The following is a 15745-nucleotide window of genomic DNA, read 5'->3' on the forward strand; positions in this document are numbered from 1 at the left end:
GGTGCCAGTGAATTCCTCCATGTGGAAAAAATGGCACCCACTGACATTCATTGACACTTGATAAACCTGAATGTTTATAGAGACCTACTTGTGGATGTGAGCACAGTGAGGCAGTGGGTGGTGTGTTCCTGAAGTGGAGACTGCAATGTGAAATACAAGACGTTCATCGCTGGCCCAAATGCACAGCTAATGGTCACGACTGAAAAATAGAGTTTTGTAGCTGAGAATTTTCTCTATCAAATAGTATTATTGTGCTCTTTGTATCTGTTTTAGTTTCCATGGGAGTGAATAGAAGGCCTTACTTTCGATATGACCTACATAAAAAAGGGTAGATTTTGATTATTTGTTAGGAGGAAGTCTTTTACTCAGAGAGTGGTGAGGCACTGGCACAGGCTGCACAAAGATGTGGATGCCCCATCTCTGAAGGGACATTCCTGGCCCATTGTCACTCTGGTTCCCCAGAGACCCTGAAGCATGAAGGAGTTTGATGTGGCAAAGCAAAAAGAAGACCATGGTTAAGCTTTAGGGTTCATCATTGAACGAGGACTGGCTTGAACTTCAAAGGAATTAAATACTAAAGCATAGCACATATCTTGTTAGTATTCTGCTGCTCTCTACCTGCATGTGAAGGGCCTGCATGTGCACACAAATTCCCTTTGTGAGTTTAGCTGCCTCTAGCTCTCCTCACGGTGACATGTAGAAAATGGAATACCTGCATTTTAATTTTAAATTTCTTGTATTACTGGGGAATTAGGTCCTACTGAAAGCCAAGTACTTTGGATGCTCTAAATGCTAGTGCTAGCTTTCTTGAAGCCAACTTCACCACCACGTTATAGGCAGTGATATAGCTATGAAAATGACTCTTCATAAACTCAGCCCTTTTAATACAGAGGTTTTACTAGAAAGCATGAATCAGGCAAATTAATTTGGCATCTTATTGCCAAGAGGTGTCTCTCTCTGGGAAAAAAATAATGTGCAATAAACACTGTAAGTGGGATGACCAACCAGAGCTAAATGGATAATTCTTATTTGGCATTCCCATATGATGAATGATTCACTTGGTGAACACAAATTTTAATTATGTTTTAATAATCTTTTTTTCTGGATGCGATTGTGATATATTGTGCATATAAATAGACAATCAATGCTTTCACTAATAGTGTTTTTAATTTTATTAGTGAGTGAATTGCAAAAAGTAACTTTTTTTTGTCTCTCTTGTAACTTTGAAGTTACTTTATTTATACCAATATTGGTATTCTCCCCGGTCTTAGTATTAAAAATTATCTGTTATTTTAACATCTTCCAGGATATTCACACAACTGAAAAAAAATGCTATTTCTACTGCCAGTGGATTTTCAACCAACTTGTTCTTCAACATATATAAAGAGCTGTGCCATACAGCCATATAGGAAAACTAATTTCATCAAAGGGTATGAAAGTGTAGTTGCCAGGTTTCTGTAAGCCAAACACCTTTTTTTGTGAGGATCAGCATAAGTCAGACTGACTGTAAATTCAGAACTCCTCCTCTATTCCCTGGCTATTCTCCACATTTAGTGAGCATAGTCAAAAGTAAGAACCACTTTAAGAATTTATAACTCTACTTGGCAGGTTTGGAGAAGGAGGACTGTAAGAAATGCAGCAGAGCCAGCATGAGTTTAAAGCCTTACTGTGATAGATCTTACCCACAGAAAGTACTGCAAAGCTGTCAATAGCTGCTTGTAAACAGTAGAGCTTGAAGTAGGGAAAACATGTTTTTTCCCTATCAGAATGGCACAAAGCTGTGGCTGAAGCCTTCAACTGGCCTATCTATCTGGCTGATGTGAGAAATAAGATATTGATTTTTCTTATAGCATGCAATCAGAAACTTTGAGAAGCCACAAAGCTAGCAAGCAACACTGTTTATTATGCTCTAAGTAGAGATGTTTGAAAACTTTCACTATCACATATCTTTCTATTTACCAAATGCAACCTAATTCTGTTATTGACCCAATAAATATAGAATACTGACTGCTAGAGTTGCTTCTGGTGGGAACCAACACAGCTAGGAACTGGCTTACGTACTGTAGTTTTCCATGTTACAAATAATATGTTCACTGAAAGGAAATAATTTCTTTTTAAAAAATAAGCTCTGAATTTGCAATTTTTTCACAACTACTCTATTAAATTAGAACAATAGTTACCACTCTTTTCAAAGAAATGTATTGCATCCATATCCATCCAGTATACTTGAAATTATCCAAGAACCCAGAATGATCTATCTAGAAAATTGTACAGAAATAGAAATCTTGATAGAAAAATTCTAACTAAGAAATTACGAGATAAAGTCAAAAGTACAGGTAATTACTTGTGAGAAATGAAGAACACAGTATACAACGTAAGATCTCTAATTCTTTCAGCTCAAAGTCTACATGAGCCAAAGAAGAGAAGTCTGAAGATTTAGAAACATTGGTGGGAATGAGAAAGCCATGACCTGCCTACAGTATTTGACCTCAGTAGAAAGTTTGCATTATTTTGTCCCTGCTAGAGAGACACAGTAGTTCAAGACCTTCTTACTAAATCAAAGAGCCCCAGAGAGCGGTGGTGTCCACCAGGAGGTATTCCAATGAGTGACCAGCACTCATGTTGCAAGCATCTGTTCCGCTGACCAATGTTACTTCAAATATTCTCTCAGCCTCTCTTCGTTTAAATCAGTAAGTGTATAAACAGTCCTGTTTTGATTGTGGGTAGCACTAGCAGTGAGGTGCTCAACACACCAGAAGCACTACTCACAGAACACGGTGCAAGCCCAGGTGAAGCTGCCCACCTCAGCCCTGCAGGCTGTCAACAGCTTTGTTAGGAATGCTGAGGAAACTGTGGTTGCGTTGCTGACAAGTATCTCCTTGGATCTTTCAGAGCAAGCACATTCAAATGTGGGAACTGCTCCTTTGGCACCCTCATAGGTCAGTCTTGTTTTCAGACATGCTGAGGATTGTGTATTGAGGCGTCTCTCATAGGAAGGGACCAGGACCCTAATTTACAACTCACTACTGTGGTCTGTGTCAACCCATGCCTTTTGGTGTTGGACACCGCAGGTTCAGCATTGTTCCATGACCCATGATGGTACAAAGGGGCTCCCCATGCCCAGATTGCCATGGGAATTTCCACCCAACCCAGAAACAATTCACAGGTGTGCACTGGAGCTAAGGAGCCCCTTCTTTGCTGGACTTCAGGACTGGATTTTCTCTTTTATGAGGTAACTCCTCCTGCCAAGTCAAGGAGGAGTCAGGGCTTTCCCAGGATAAGGATGATAGTGCTGCTTCAATTTTTTACCCAAGATACAGGGTCTATATTTGTGAATATTCCTTCCACTATGTTTTTCTGTTCAGGAGAGTACAAATGTTTAGCTACAATCTATTCTGTTCTGGAAAACTTAGCAGAAGCTTAGAGGTATCTTTGTCCTTCTGAAACATTTCCCTTTTGCTTGAAATATTCATTTTATCAATATGAAATTCTGGCTGATTTTCAGTGCAGTTCCTTGTCAATACAGTTTATTAGAACTGAAATCTAATGAGAGCTCTTTGCTCCGGACTCCCCGGTGGCAGGTAGTAACTGTAGATGTCCGTATGAGATCAGACCGAAACTCCCTCTAAGCCAAGTCACCAGAACATCATCTAGTTCATGTCAGTGCCACTGTGGGGATGGCAGGGGGTGTTAGGTTACTTGACAAAGACAGTCCCCACACAGAACGCCACAGCTGGGGGAAATGAGCTGCTTGGCATAACCAAAACCTGTGCAGTCATGCCTGCACCTGATGAGCTGGGACTGCCTGTCCCAGCTTCTCACCAAACTCCACTTCCAGTTATGTCCATGGGTGCAGGGCTATCTGGCCTGTGTTCGTGTGTAAGGGGCTGAGTTCTAGAGTGGGCTGGGATGAGGGATCCAATCTGTTTGTTTCAGATGTGAGCATATGTTTGTGTGTGTCTCAGCTGCATGTTCAAGCAATATATTAGAAAACATATCAGGACTGTGTGGTTTCAAATGAACACTTCAAACAGTGTAGAGAAACCCTAATGCCTTGCAGCTCCCATAACCTTTGACCCAATGAAGGCATGCCAGGAAGTTTTCTCACTATTTAGGGAGCTTGTATTCCCCAGCCTGATGTTGCCCACTGCTACTGATTTGTGATGCTGACTTTTTTCTTCTTTTAGCCTTTAGATTCTAGCCTAGGAGCATATTTGTTCAACTAGGTTTGGGGTCATAAATAATTGAAATGCACTAAGAAATGGTAGTTTTGGCTGGCTGATTTATATAGCGAGGAGAGCAAAGCGGTTATGACCTTCTGGCTCTAACTTTGACAAGCATATAATTGGGAGACAAGAAAGAGGCTCAAAAGTGTGCCACTACATGGAAAACCAGCCACTTTTGCTTACAAAGACATGATAGTCTAAATTGCCTCTCATGCATGCAATGCCTAATCTATTTATTCATCTTTTAACAACGCTACTGGCTTTTCCACGTTGCTGAATATTTCTTGATGTCTTGCTTGGTTTGGTTTGGTTTTAGCGGTCAGAGAATATGACAGCAACACAAGCACGAGTGAAATCATTGTGTATAGAGTGCCAGAAACCTCCCAGGAATACACAAAGAAGGAGCAGGGAAAAGGAAAAAGGAATAGGAAAAATACCCAGGCTGAGCTTTTGGTTCAATTTCTGTTCCATTAGTGACCCTTAAACAGAGACAAAAATCTCTTCACACTGAATTTGATCACTACCACTGAAGTGGAGGAAGTTCCTCTGGCTCCTTTCTTGGTCACTAGGACTCTGGGTGAATTCATGCCCTCTGTGGGGTTCACTGGTTCTAATTCTTCCATGTTAGTGCAAATTAGTTGTGGTCAGAAAGGAAGGGTCAACTTCCTTACCTACCACTTGTTACCTATCACCTGTCACCTACATCTACCGTACCTAAATCTGGGAAGGAATCTAATGAGGTAATTAAGCTACTAGGATGCCACCAGCTCTGTGTATCTGTACTGATGTAATGTTTTCCACTACTTTATTATTTATGGAGACAAATTTAGCTCCAGTTTAAAATAGGTTGTTCTTTTGGGGAAAAAAAAAAACAAACAACACAGTGCATTAAGCATGAATTGTCTGGAATTTTTTGTGCTGCTACATCTTGATGCATACTATCAAATGCACTTTATATCAGTCCTTGCAGCCCTTACATTCAATTTTTTATTAATGCTTCCCTTGTAATTCTATATTTGCTTCCAGAGTAGATGGGGAATAAAATGGGAGTTCTCCAGTGACTAATATGACATTTTTGAGTTCTCATGGATGTTAACAAAAGACTCTGCACTCCAGTGAATCAAAGCTATTTACTGTGTTAAAAATGATGCTGAAATTGCATCCCATGTGGATCTTTTTTTATTATTATTAAAGTTGTTCATTAAATGCTTGTTATTTCCTGCAAAGCAATATTTTCAAAAAGATTAAGAGGTCCATAAATGAACTGGATAAGTTCATGATCAACCATCATTCTGCAGCTTGATTATCTATAAATCTGTGTGAGCAGTGCTGACAGCCTCTTGTCATTGGGCCCTCGGTCTGTAGTGCTCAGTTTTCTAAGCCCCTGACCAAGGAAGATGTGAACACCCAAACCACATAGCTCAGGGGACACTTCCTCCCACCCACCTCATATCTCACAATCACTGGATGCCCAGGAATTCATGCATCATGGGCAAAAAGAGACCAACAGGTAAGTGCTCAAGGCTATGGCACCTTGAGGCAGATGGGTGGTTTGATGGTGGGGCCGAAGTGGTGGCCAGGCTGAGGAAGAAACATCCTGAGCTCTGCCAGGCATTTCACTGCTGTAGCAGTGGGATGGCATTGACAGTCACCACTTCTTCTCACAGTGATGGGAAGAAAGAGCTGGTCTCAATCCCAGAGGGAGCAGTGAAGGGCCTTACACTTCAGGTTCACCTAGAAGGACACTGAAATGTGCCAGAGTTGCTTGGCTGAGTGGCTTTTGTTTAGGCAAGTAACTCCACCTTGTCCTAAGAAGCCTTTGAAATAAAACTCTTACCTCATTCATTCCTATTCTCTGTATAATTACAGTGTTGAAGAAAATATTTCAGCAAAAAAATTTCCAAGTTCTGTTCATCTTTTTTTCAGGTTGAACATTTTCTGATACCTACCTTGTGGATTCAGGCCATGACAAAAAACATTATTTAAGCACAGCCTTTGGTTTGACTTACAATGTCACCATCCCACGTAATAAAGTGTTGCCAGTCATAAGAACGCACATTATTCAAAAATCTTCTGTACGTATTTTCATTAAATACATTGAAAAAATATGTATTGCTTCAATGGGTATATGTATAACCCCGTAACATGGGCCAATTATGAAAGAAATATAGATTTGAATAATTGTTACTGTGCAGAAATAAAGGTAAAAGTGATTAACAAAATTCTTTCTATATACTCAGAGTTTAAAGGCAGTTTTGTCCCAGAATAATTATAAATGAGCTTTCCATTGTTTCAGAGTTGAGGTGTTGTTTTCTACTGGGCTTTTTTTTTCTGGATTTGAAGCTATTATTGTGACCAGAAAGAAGGGAGGAAAATTATACACAGTCGTACAAATAGGATCAAAATTTGTTCCATTTGAACTTTAGCCTATGAACTAAATAGGATACGGATTAGCTCAGGCTACAAATCTGAACAGACATAGGAAATGTCAGCAATGTTAATGAGCGAGCAGACATTTATCAGGGAGCTGCTGTGAAAGTAATCTTCTTGCTGAGCCATTGAAGATAGGCGACCAGGTTGCACACGTAATTGGGGGCACCACGCTCACAATGAGATGGAACAGACCTCTCTTTTCACAGAGGCAGTGCTACAGTCACATATATGCAAGTCATTCTGCTTCTTTGTGTGCGTAATTTTGTGCATGGCTGCCCCTAACCGTGCAGTCTTTGAGGGGCTGCACTGTATCAAATGGATCCTTTCATCTGCGACACCTAAAGGGACTCAGCCAGAGCCTTCTTGACGCTACCAACACCCATCTCCCTCACACGACCAAAATAGCTTCAAAACAGATTTGGATTTATTCCTTGTGCCTCAGACAAATAAAATAGACCAACTATAGTCAGTGTCATTTTCAGTTTGTGTATATTTTTAGCTTCTTTGAGCATCATCCCCGGGGAGGAAGGGATGGGAGGAAAACCATGTTTGAACCATGCCAGATATGACGTATAAGAGCTCAAAGGCCCTACAAAGAAAGGAACAAACGAACAGCATAGGCTTATCTAAGGTTAATAGGAATCTTTCATTTAGCATGTACATAAATATTTCAGGGCCTGGGTCCTACCACAAGGGAAAATCTCTGCTGACTTTCCTGGGATTCATTTACATCACAGCTGAGAGGAGGTGACAACATCCATCAGCTGCTCCTCCATCACAGCTGGCCCCACACTCAGGTGTGCTCCATCAGCCATGCCATGTGCTTAAACCTCGGAGCCAGAAGTCCCTCAGCCCAGAGCACTTCTTCATCCTGAAGTTTTCCCTTAATGACTAATCTATATCTGCTCTGTTCAGTGGCTGCCTTCTCAGGATTTTTAGGTACAGCACTCAGCAAATACACTGTAAATTCACATCTATGTTTTCCTCTGATTTTGATCTTGCTAAACTCAGAGAGAAAATTTATTACCTAATTCACTCGAAACCAGTCTGTTTATTTTGTTTTGTACATGAAAAGCACTTTGGCTACAGTGAAATCTGTGCTTCTCTGTATTGCAATAAATGTCCCTCTGTCTGTTTTGATTCACAACATGCAGAAAATGGCTGCAGTTGACCTTGTATTGATTGATTGTTCAGAAATCCAGGTTTATACTTGTAAACTGCATCAATGCAAAGATGCTAGAACACAATAAAGCAGAGAAATGATTTCAAATACTTAATCAAACACAATTTTAGCTTCACCCTTAAGTGCACTGAGCGAAATTCAGCTCTCTGTAGGAAGAGAGGTGAGTCTGCTACTGCTGACCAGGTGTATCTCAGGATGTATTTTATGTATGAACCTTACATTCCAACAGCTGAAAAAAGTCAAATTCAACAGGTGAGAAACTGTGTGCTAGAGGATATTAACCACAGGAAGTAATTCAAATACATGGAGCATACAAAAATGATTTGAAAGATGCGTGAATGATGAAAACATGCTGCAGGAGAAATAAAAAGATCACTCAAATGGGCTTTATAAACGTCTGAGTATCTATAGCTTTGCTGGGAATTGAAGCATTTCAAAGTTTGGTGTGACTGAGGGATTTAGATCTGCAGGAATGAGGGTGCAAATTGACCTTCTGAGATGCAGATTTTAGAAGCAGTTTCTGGCTGTTTTTTTGAGTTTTTGGTGGTGGTTTATTTTTGTTGTTTGGTGGGTTTTGTTCTTTTTTTTTTTTTTCTTAAAAAAGAAAGAACTTTGATTTCCTATAATCCTCATTCAGAAGGAGAAAAAAAAAGACCAAAGATAATTAGGATTTCAGCAACAACTTTCTCAGTCTGCCTCAAGTCCCAAAGCAATAGAAAACACAGATGAGTTTGAACTGGCAGAATTAGGGCTAAAGTAAGACTTTGCCTCCAGATTTGTCCAAACTCAGTGATGTTAATCATATGGCTACTTGTGAGCTCAGGAAATGGGCTTTGGTCTATTTTGGGCTTTGTAAAAGGATGATTAACACTGGGCGAAGGCTTTAAAGCAACACAACCGATCTCCATCACAAGAAGTGATGAATTTATTGTAAGAAAGTTTGAAAGCATAACAAAATGAAATGATCTGTCAGGGGAGCCATCAGTACTGTGCTGAGGCAGGCCAGCACTGAAAGTGACCTGTCAGGAGTTCATCTCTGTGCCCACAGATGAGAAGAGGGAACAGCATATAATTTTCTGAATAAAACAGCAAGCAGGGTGCAATGTAGTTACACAGCCCAGTCTGCTGCCTTTTCCCCACCGTCTGCAGCCAGAAGAAGGCAACCCAACAGCTGTGTGGTGAAGGAGTTAATTTGCTGTGAGAAGGATGTCAGAGGCAGTGCTCTTGCTGCTGGGGCCAAGGGGCAGGAGCTGCCTGTGGCAGCCAGGATGGGTCCAGGTATGGCCTGCCTTTCTGCTAAGCTGGGCTGCTTCTGGAGGGATCACAAGCTCTGTGGGTTCCAGCTGTCTTTCCTTTGAAGGAAGCATTGGCTGAGCAGCCTCTCAAGTTTACCAAGTGAAGAAACTGAATTATTTCTTCTTCTCCTGCTGTGTTTTTTCACAAGAGCATCAGAGAACATCAGACATAATTATTACCCAGAGGAAACTTAAAATGGCAAAAGCGGGCTAATTAAAAAGGGATCATGTAAGCTGTAGATACATTACCCCCTCACATTGCCACTGGCAATGTCTGTAAGGCCAAATTCTCACAGTGCCTGCTTTAGATGAGCTTCAATGTCAGTTTGTCAGCTGCCTGACCAGGCAAGGCAGGGGCAGGGGGTTCCCGCTCCAGGCCCTGCAGGCACTGAGAGACAAATGCTGTCCACAGGACTTGCCATGAAACTCAGAGTTCTTGCATTGTGTGTATTCAAGAGGAGTCAGCGGTAGCGTGGTCGCTCTGTCTGTGGTTGGAATGCTGCTCCCAGGCCTTGGGCCAGTGCCCACAGATGCCCTGAGAGCACCCACTGCAGCCAGGACCAACTGTGGGAGAAAACTGGACGTTGTGATTGCCCTAAATATTCTTGTTTTCATTTTTATTATGAAAACAAGAAAATAAACACGAAAGGGCTTTGACATGGTAAGTCAGATGAGATATTCAAAAGCAGCATCAGCTGCAGAGTTTCTCATAAGAAATAATGTAGCCGTGCAAAAAGCTGCATCCCTCTTTTTTATCAGATCAGTGGTCATTAAGAGCAGGGAGAGGACCAAGGAGGCATTAGTGATTTTGCTGGCTGTTTTCTGTTTTGTCCCTCACCCCAATGAATAATGTTGCACTCCCTCCCCACCATGAAATCTCACTTGAGTCAGTACTTTGTTTCTGCTGTTCTATTTAGCTGGATGTTCCAGCTGTGCTGATGCAGTTCTGCTTCTTTTGGTTTTTAATATGACTCGGTCCTAAAATAAGTCCTTACTAATTTTCTTTTACACTTCCAAGCTATGTTGCTGATACATAAATGACATCCGAGGAATTACACTGGGAGTCTAAAATAGTAAAATGAGATTACTGATAAAAACTGATTTTAAGATGAAGAACAGTAATTGAGTTTGGCTCTTTTATGGATGAAACATTATGCGATCAATAGATTCTTACAGATTGAAGTAATTAAAGTTTCATATTAGAGACGCAATCTATGAACAGATGAGTAGAATGAAGGGTGAAAATCTGTTATATTAAATAATGTCTCCTTGGCATTTTCCAGGCTGGAAACTGGCAGTAAGAAAATACTGATTAGTGTAGATCTAGATGTGTAAGTGATGTTAACAACTGATAATTTAAGTATAGATATGTTGTATTTTTATTAGACTGACAGTCTTGAAAACAAACAAGAAAGGAAAAAATAACAATTCAGAAGTGTAATACTGACATACTAATGACTATTCACATGGACTGGAGTTTGCACCATGGTCTTTTTCCTTGCAGGCCCTCTCTAAATCTCTTCTTAGTGAGAAACCCAGCTGTGCTCTTTGTCTTTCCTCTCAGGGCAGAGATTTGGCCACCATGCTAAAGCAACAAGAAGTTTAGCATTTTTAATTAGAAGTTAAAATAGCAACAGAGGAGCTTGCCAGGGTTGTGAGCACATGGAACATGGTGGTACTGCTGCTCTGGTTCAGGCAGAAGATGCAGCTGCAGTGGGACCTCTCCGATGCACTGTGGAACAGCCATTTCTCCACAAGCTGTGCACTCAGCAGATACCAGAGCTGCTCAAGTCTTCCTATTTGTATTACTCTGGAACATTTCCTTAAATATGTGGCAAAAAGCTATCTGGTGACTTTGAACTTAAATTATTAACTGGTTTGGGGACAAGTTAAACTGCATTTGCCTGTAAGTTAGTTTCACCATTAAAAAATAAGTAGCTGAACTAAAGCTACTGCTATTTTTGTCTGAGAAAAGGAAGGAGGCCATGCGAGCTGAGTGCTGTGCCATGATGCACAGGGACTCATGCACTTCAGAGGAGACACACAAGTACAGTCTGCACAGAGCATCCTGCACTGGAACACAGACACCAACTGCCCATTCCAGGTGAGACTCCCCATGGGCATGGAGAGGGCTCAGGAGCTGCCCCATACGCCCTTATATCTGAAGCTTTTGCTGCTATGTCCACTCTGTGGAAAGCCTATGCTGGTACTGAGTATGGGCAGCTGTACAGTGCTCCCCACCTAAATAACCACTTCTTCACACCCTAGAAAGAAGCAGTGCATTTCAGCTATGGCTTAACGACCATATTCCACCAGTTGGGCTGGGAAAGATGGATGCCAGAGCAAAGGCATGCTGATAAGGAGGCTTGAGGCAGCCAGCCCCAAATGCCACAAATGGGCAGCAGCATAGCTAGTTCTCTTTTCTACAGCTCACCAACACTGCTGCTTTTCGTCAGCCTGTTTCACCCCAGCATTGAATTCAGCATTGTAACTGAAGACATTTCTGCCTTTGTATCTGTAAGTCAATTAACTTAGGGCAATTACTCTGTAGAGAGGTGACAATTCCTTTATGGAAGTTATTGAATTCTAGTACAGCAAACAGTGCATCAATAATGAAAGGCCACTAAAAGAACACAATGTACTTCTGCATTGCTCAGAAATATAGAAATAGAATATATATTTTTTATGGACTATATTGTCTGGTGGACATTTAGGCCTTGAAACTAGACATAAATTTTTAATAATACTTAGATTTATTTTTCAAAGAAAATGGAAAACGTGCTACTAATTAGTGGCTTGACTGAACAGGAGGGAGATGGGGAAAGGGGGGTGAAAGTGGATGACAGAGAAGGTCACTGGGATGTCTCATTGGACTTAATTGACCTTTAGAAGAACTCCCAACTGATTAGTAACCTTGAACACTGATAAATTAGACAATATTCACACACCCCATTTCCATTTTTATTCAGCAGAGATTTCCAGCTTTGTTCAGCAGGGTAACTTCTGCTCTTCACATACATGTGGCACTGTCTCTCCAAGGATATGATTCAAGGTTTAGTTATTATGTTATGTTTCAATCCTTGGCTTTTAAGCCTGTTTCTTTTTGTATTGCAGTGTGCTTCCTAAACCTGCACAAAGTCCTCAGGTCACCGTAGACAACAAAAGGAAAGAGATATTTATTGTCCATCTATCCATATTTTTAGTTCTGAATAAATGTTGGGATTAAGTACCAGTTCTACTGTGCCTTCCAGGGAGTGACTCATACCTGTTACAAATCTAAATTCAGCGTCAGGGGATGCACTAAACCAAAGCAAGGGCAGGCATACTTGCCTCACCCATAACTTACCTTTCCCCAGACCCAAAATGGGGATGCTCACAGCTGTGCTGTAAATGTCTGCCCTCCCCTCTGCCCACTCCACTGGTTTCAGCCAGTGCTTTCTATGCCATGCAACAGTGCGTGAGGATTTTGTGCTTGAAAAATGTTCAGTCTTCTTTGTATCTTTCAAAACCATAAGTCTGGTTTTCGTGTATTTCCTTATTTCCCGCACCTATCTTACTCCTTTTCCTTAATGAAAGTGAAATGCAATTTCTAAACAGTAGTGCCGTCTGTTAAACCTTCTCTCAGAAATAGGCATGCATCTGCCACTGAAATCAACAAGAAATGTACCTCTGCAGCTGAGGGCAAAACATGACCTCTGAACAATTGCTAGCAGGCAAGAAAACACTGCACAGAAAACAGCCTCCTTTCCAAGTAGCTTACACTCTTCTTAAGAAACATTGATTGCAGCTTGCCAGGAACTGGACAAAACAGTAAATCCCTTGAGTACCTGTTATTTATGGACAGAGTGAGGAAGAAGGTTTGTTTGATCGGAAAAATCTTCGTAGTTTTAATGGTCCAATGTAAGCTATGAGTCAGATTTTGCAGGATTTCTTCAGATTTTTAGTGTCTTGGGTTTGTTTATGCTGTTTGCATCCAGTGGCCTAGGATTTCCTGTATTCCCTGCTTCAGAAAGTTGCAGTAATTGATACACACCAGGGCTTAAGGAGATAATAGAATTACAGAGTCATTTGAGTTGGAAGGGACCCTTATAGGTCATTTAGTCCAGCTCCCTGTAACGAACAGATACATGGTATATGAAGTTGCATGGCATTCCTTTCATCTCCTGTATATGAAACACTACATGGTAGCATCTGTTTGAGGGAAAATAATACAGTTTTGTTAAAAATAAGTACATAGATTTCCCTCATAATCTCACATTATGTGAGGGAAGTTTAGCCTGTGACAACTGAGAAGGTAAGAGAGATGCTAAAGACAAGAAAGGCACATTGAAAAGAATGTGACTAGTAGAGCACTGTTTAAAGGGACGGTGCCATTTGGGGCAGTTTCCTCCTCTTCTGTTTTGTTTCCACTCTTTGTGATGAATTTCTTATGTATTCAGCCTTTTCAGTCCTTAATTTCTAAGCACTGCTTTATTCTTTATGTCTCTCCCAGAATAAAATGGCTTTGGTCATGTAGCCTCTTTTATTTATTGTCCCAACAGTGCAGTAATGAAAATAGAGCTTGCATATTGAAGTGATCCCCATGCATTAAGATACTTTACACAAACAACTGAAACAGCTGTGGAGCTTATGAAGAAACAAACCTGCCTACAGCAGCTGGAGAAAGCAAGAATCTAGAGAGCATCCCCTTTAGTCTGAACAGATGTAAGTCACTCACAAATGGTCCGAACCCACTCTGGGTGGCAGCATCTTACTGGCATGTAGAGTTTGATCTTTGGGCACATAAATTGTTCTGTTCAATCAATCCACTGTAATGGCTCACATGCATGAAGTTAATAACAGAGATAAGAAATGACAGCCATAGGGTTGTGCTGGGCAGAAACTCCGACATGCTCCTCTCTAATTCCTTTGCTCCTCTCTACGTGCATTGCCCAGCTGCCCAGGCATGCTGACAAAGGATTAAAAACAACAACGTGCATGAAAAAGATGATATCCTTGAAAAAGGAAGAGGACACAAACAGAAACTTAAGGTAAGAGAAATATTTATTTAAATTTGCACAATAACGAGCTTATACTGAACAAATTCAATCAAGAAATAATAGTAAGTGCAGTAAAACAAGGAAATATTGATGACTTTTCCCATCAGAAAACATTAAGAAGCCATGCCTGTGCATTACGGTTTTTGTTTTTAGGTTTTTTTTTTTCAGTGTTTTTTATTTGTTTATTTTTTGTTGTTTGTTTTTACAACAGCTTGTATCATTTTTTTTTTTCAGCGCATATACTGTACATATCACGTCTTAGCTGCTATGTTCTCCTGAAGGCTTCATCCTTTTACTCAAACATCTGCTATATTCTGCAGTGAACATTCAAACACATTTGTGAAGAACCAATTATGCTTAGGTAAAAATCTCTGCATCTGGTCAAGTGTTGGACTCTCAAAGCTTTGGAAGACCCTTAAGAGCTCCTGGTTGACCTTGAATCTTGACACCATTATAGATAGCATTGCAACGTGTCACTTTATACTCACCTAATATCCCGCATAATGAAGTCAGACAGACAAATAGCCGGAACATTTAGGTCTGACCTCATTCAAAGGTTTACACATCTGAGCTTGTCTTGAGTCCCATAGATTTCATTCTGATTAACAAATCTGAGTTCATCACATTTCTGCACTTTAGATGGACAAGAACAATTCGATTTTAGTTTTAATTTTGTACAATTTTTGGTCTAATGGTCTTTTGTGACAGAAAATTCTTTAACCAGAAACTGCTTGTGAGAGATAGTTGTTGGTGTCACAGTTCCTGAAGGCACTGTGGATCCACTGAGCAACAGACGTGGCCATTCTAAAGGAAGAACAAAGAATCGGAACATTTAGCATCTTGTACGAGCCCAGTCAATTTAACAGTCTCAGCCATTTGAAAATACATATCAGATTTTAAGGTATAGTTTTGTACAATACAGATGAGTACAAATTTTGATTATATTCATGAAATTGTTGTTGTATCCTTCTGATGTCTAAAGGAATAGGCTACGATGATTCTTTAAATTGCTTGGTTTTCTGCAGTCTCTATCCCACAGCTACAACAGTCATGCTGAAAGGAGCTAGGATCAGCAGAAGAAACACTCCTCACATAAAGGTATCAGGCATTTGCCCAAGTAACAAAGCTGTTGAACAAGACAGGGCAGCTGGGAGTTTTATTTAGATTAGACAGAAGGGACTCTGAGTTTTATTTAGCATTGAATATTTCAAGTTAATTCTTCTGGCTGCAACACCAGCAGATGTTAATCCATACCATTTTTCCTGATAGCCTGGACATTTTTCTAAGAATACTTGAAATTAAGGGAACCTATTACCTATGGACATGATTAAGCTGTGAAGATATTTTTTCCTACTTTTCTGCTACTTCTTTTCTTCAACTGAGTCTTGCAATACAAATAAAATTCATCTTATTTTTAAATTGTTTCAAATATATTTAGTTGACTAAACTGCCAGGAATAATTAAAGACGAAGGTCTGAATCATTCGAATATTTTCTTTCTCTTCTTCTGTTACAGAAGGTTAAACAATCCTAATGTTCACCTTCTTGTGATTTGAAATGGTTTTGTGGC

At 40.3% G+C, this 15745-nt stretch overlaps 1 protein-coding gene and 1 long non-coding RNA gene across 2 annotated transcripts in view; one reads left to right on the plus strand and one right to left on the minus strand.

Moving 5' to 3' along the window:
* Positions 1–14381, plus strand: LOC121106859. The gene is made up of 2 exons (XR_005840063.1): positions 1–13841; positions 14073–14381. It is a non-coding gene; the product is annotated as an uncharacterized LOC121106859 (long non-coding RNA).
* NELL2 (neural EGFL like 2) overlaps positions 14163–15745 on the minus strand; it is a 143487-nt gene continuing 141904 nt past the window's right edge. Inside the window, exon 20 of the mRNA NM_001030740.2 lies at positions 14163–14980. Within this exon, the coding sequence (NP_001025911.1) occupies positions 14930–14980 (51 nt within the window). The 3' untranslated portion in view covers positions 14163–14929. The remainder of the gene's footprint in view (positions 14981–15745) is intronic.

The sequence above is a fragment of the Gallus gallus genome, chromosome 1 (genome assembly GCF_016699485.2).
Source record: "Gallus gallus isolate bGalGal1 chromosome 1, bGalGal1.mat.broiler.GRCg7b, whole genome shotgun sequence".
In the NCBI taxonomy this organism is placed as follows: Eukaryota; Metazoa; Chordata; class Aves; order Galliformes; family Phasianidae; genus Gallus; species Gallus gallus.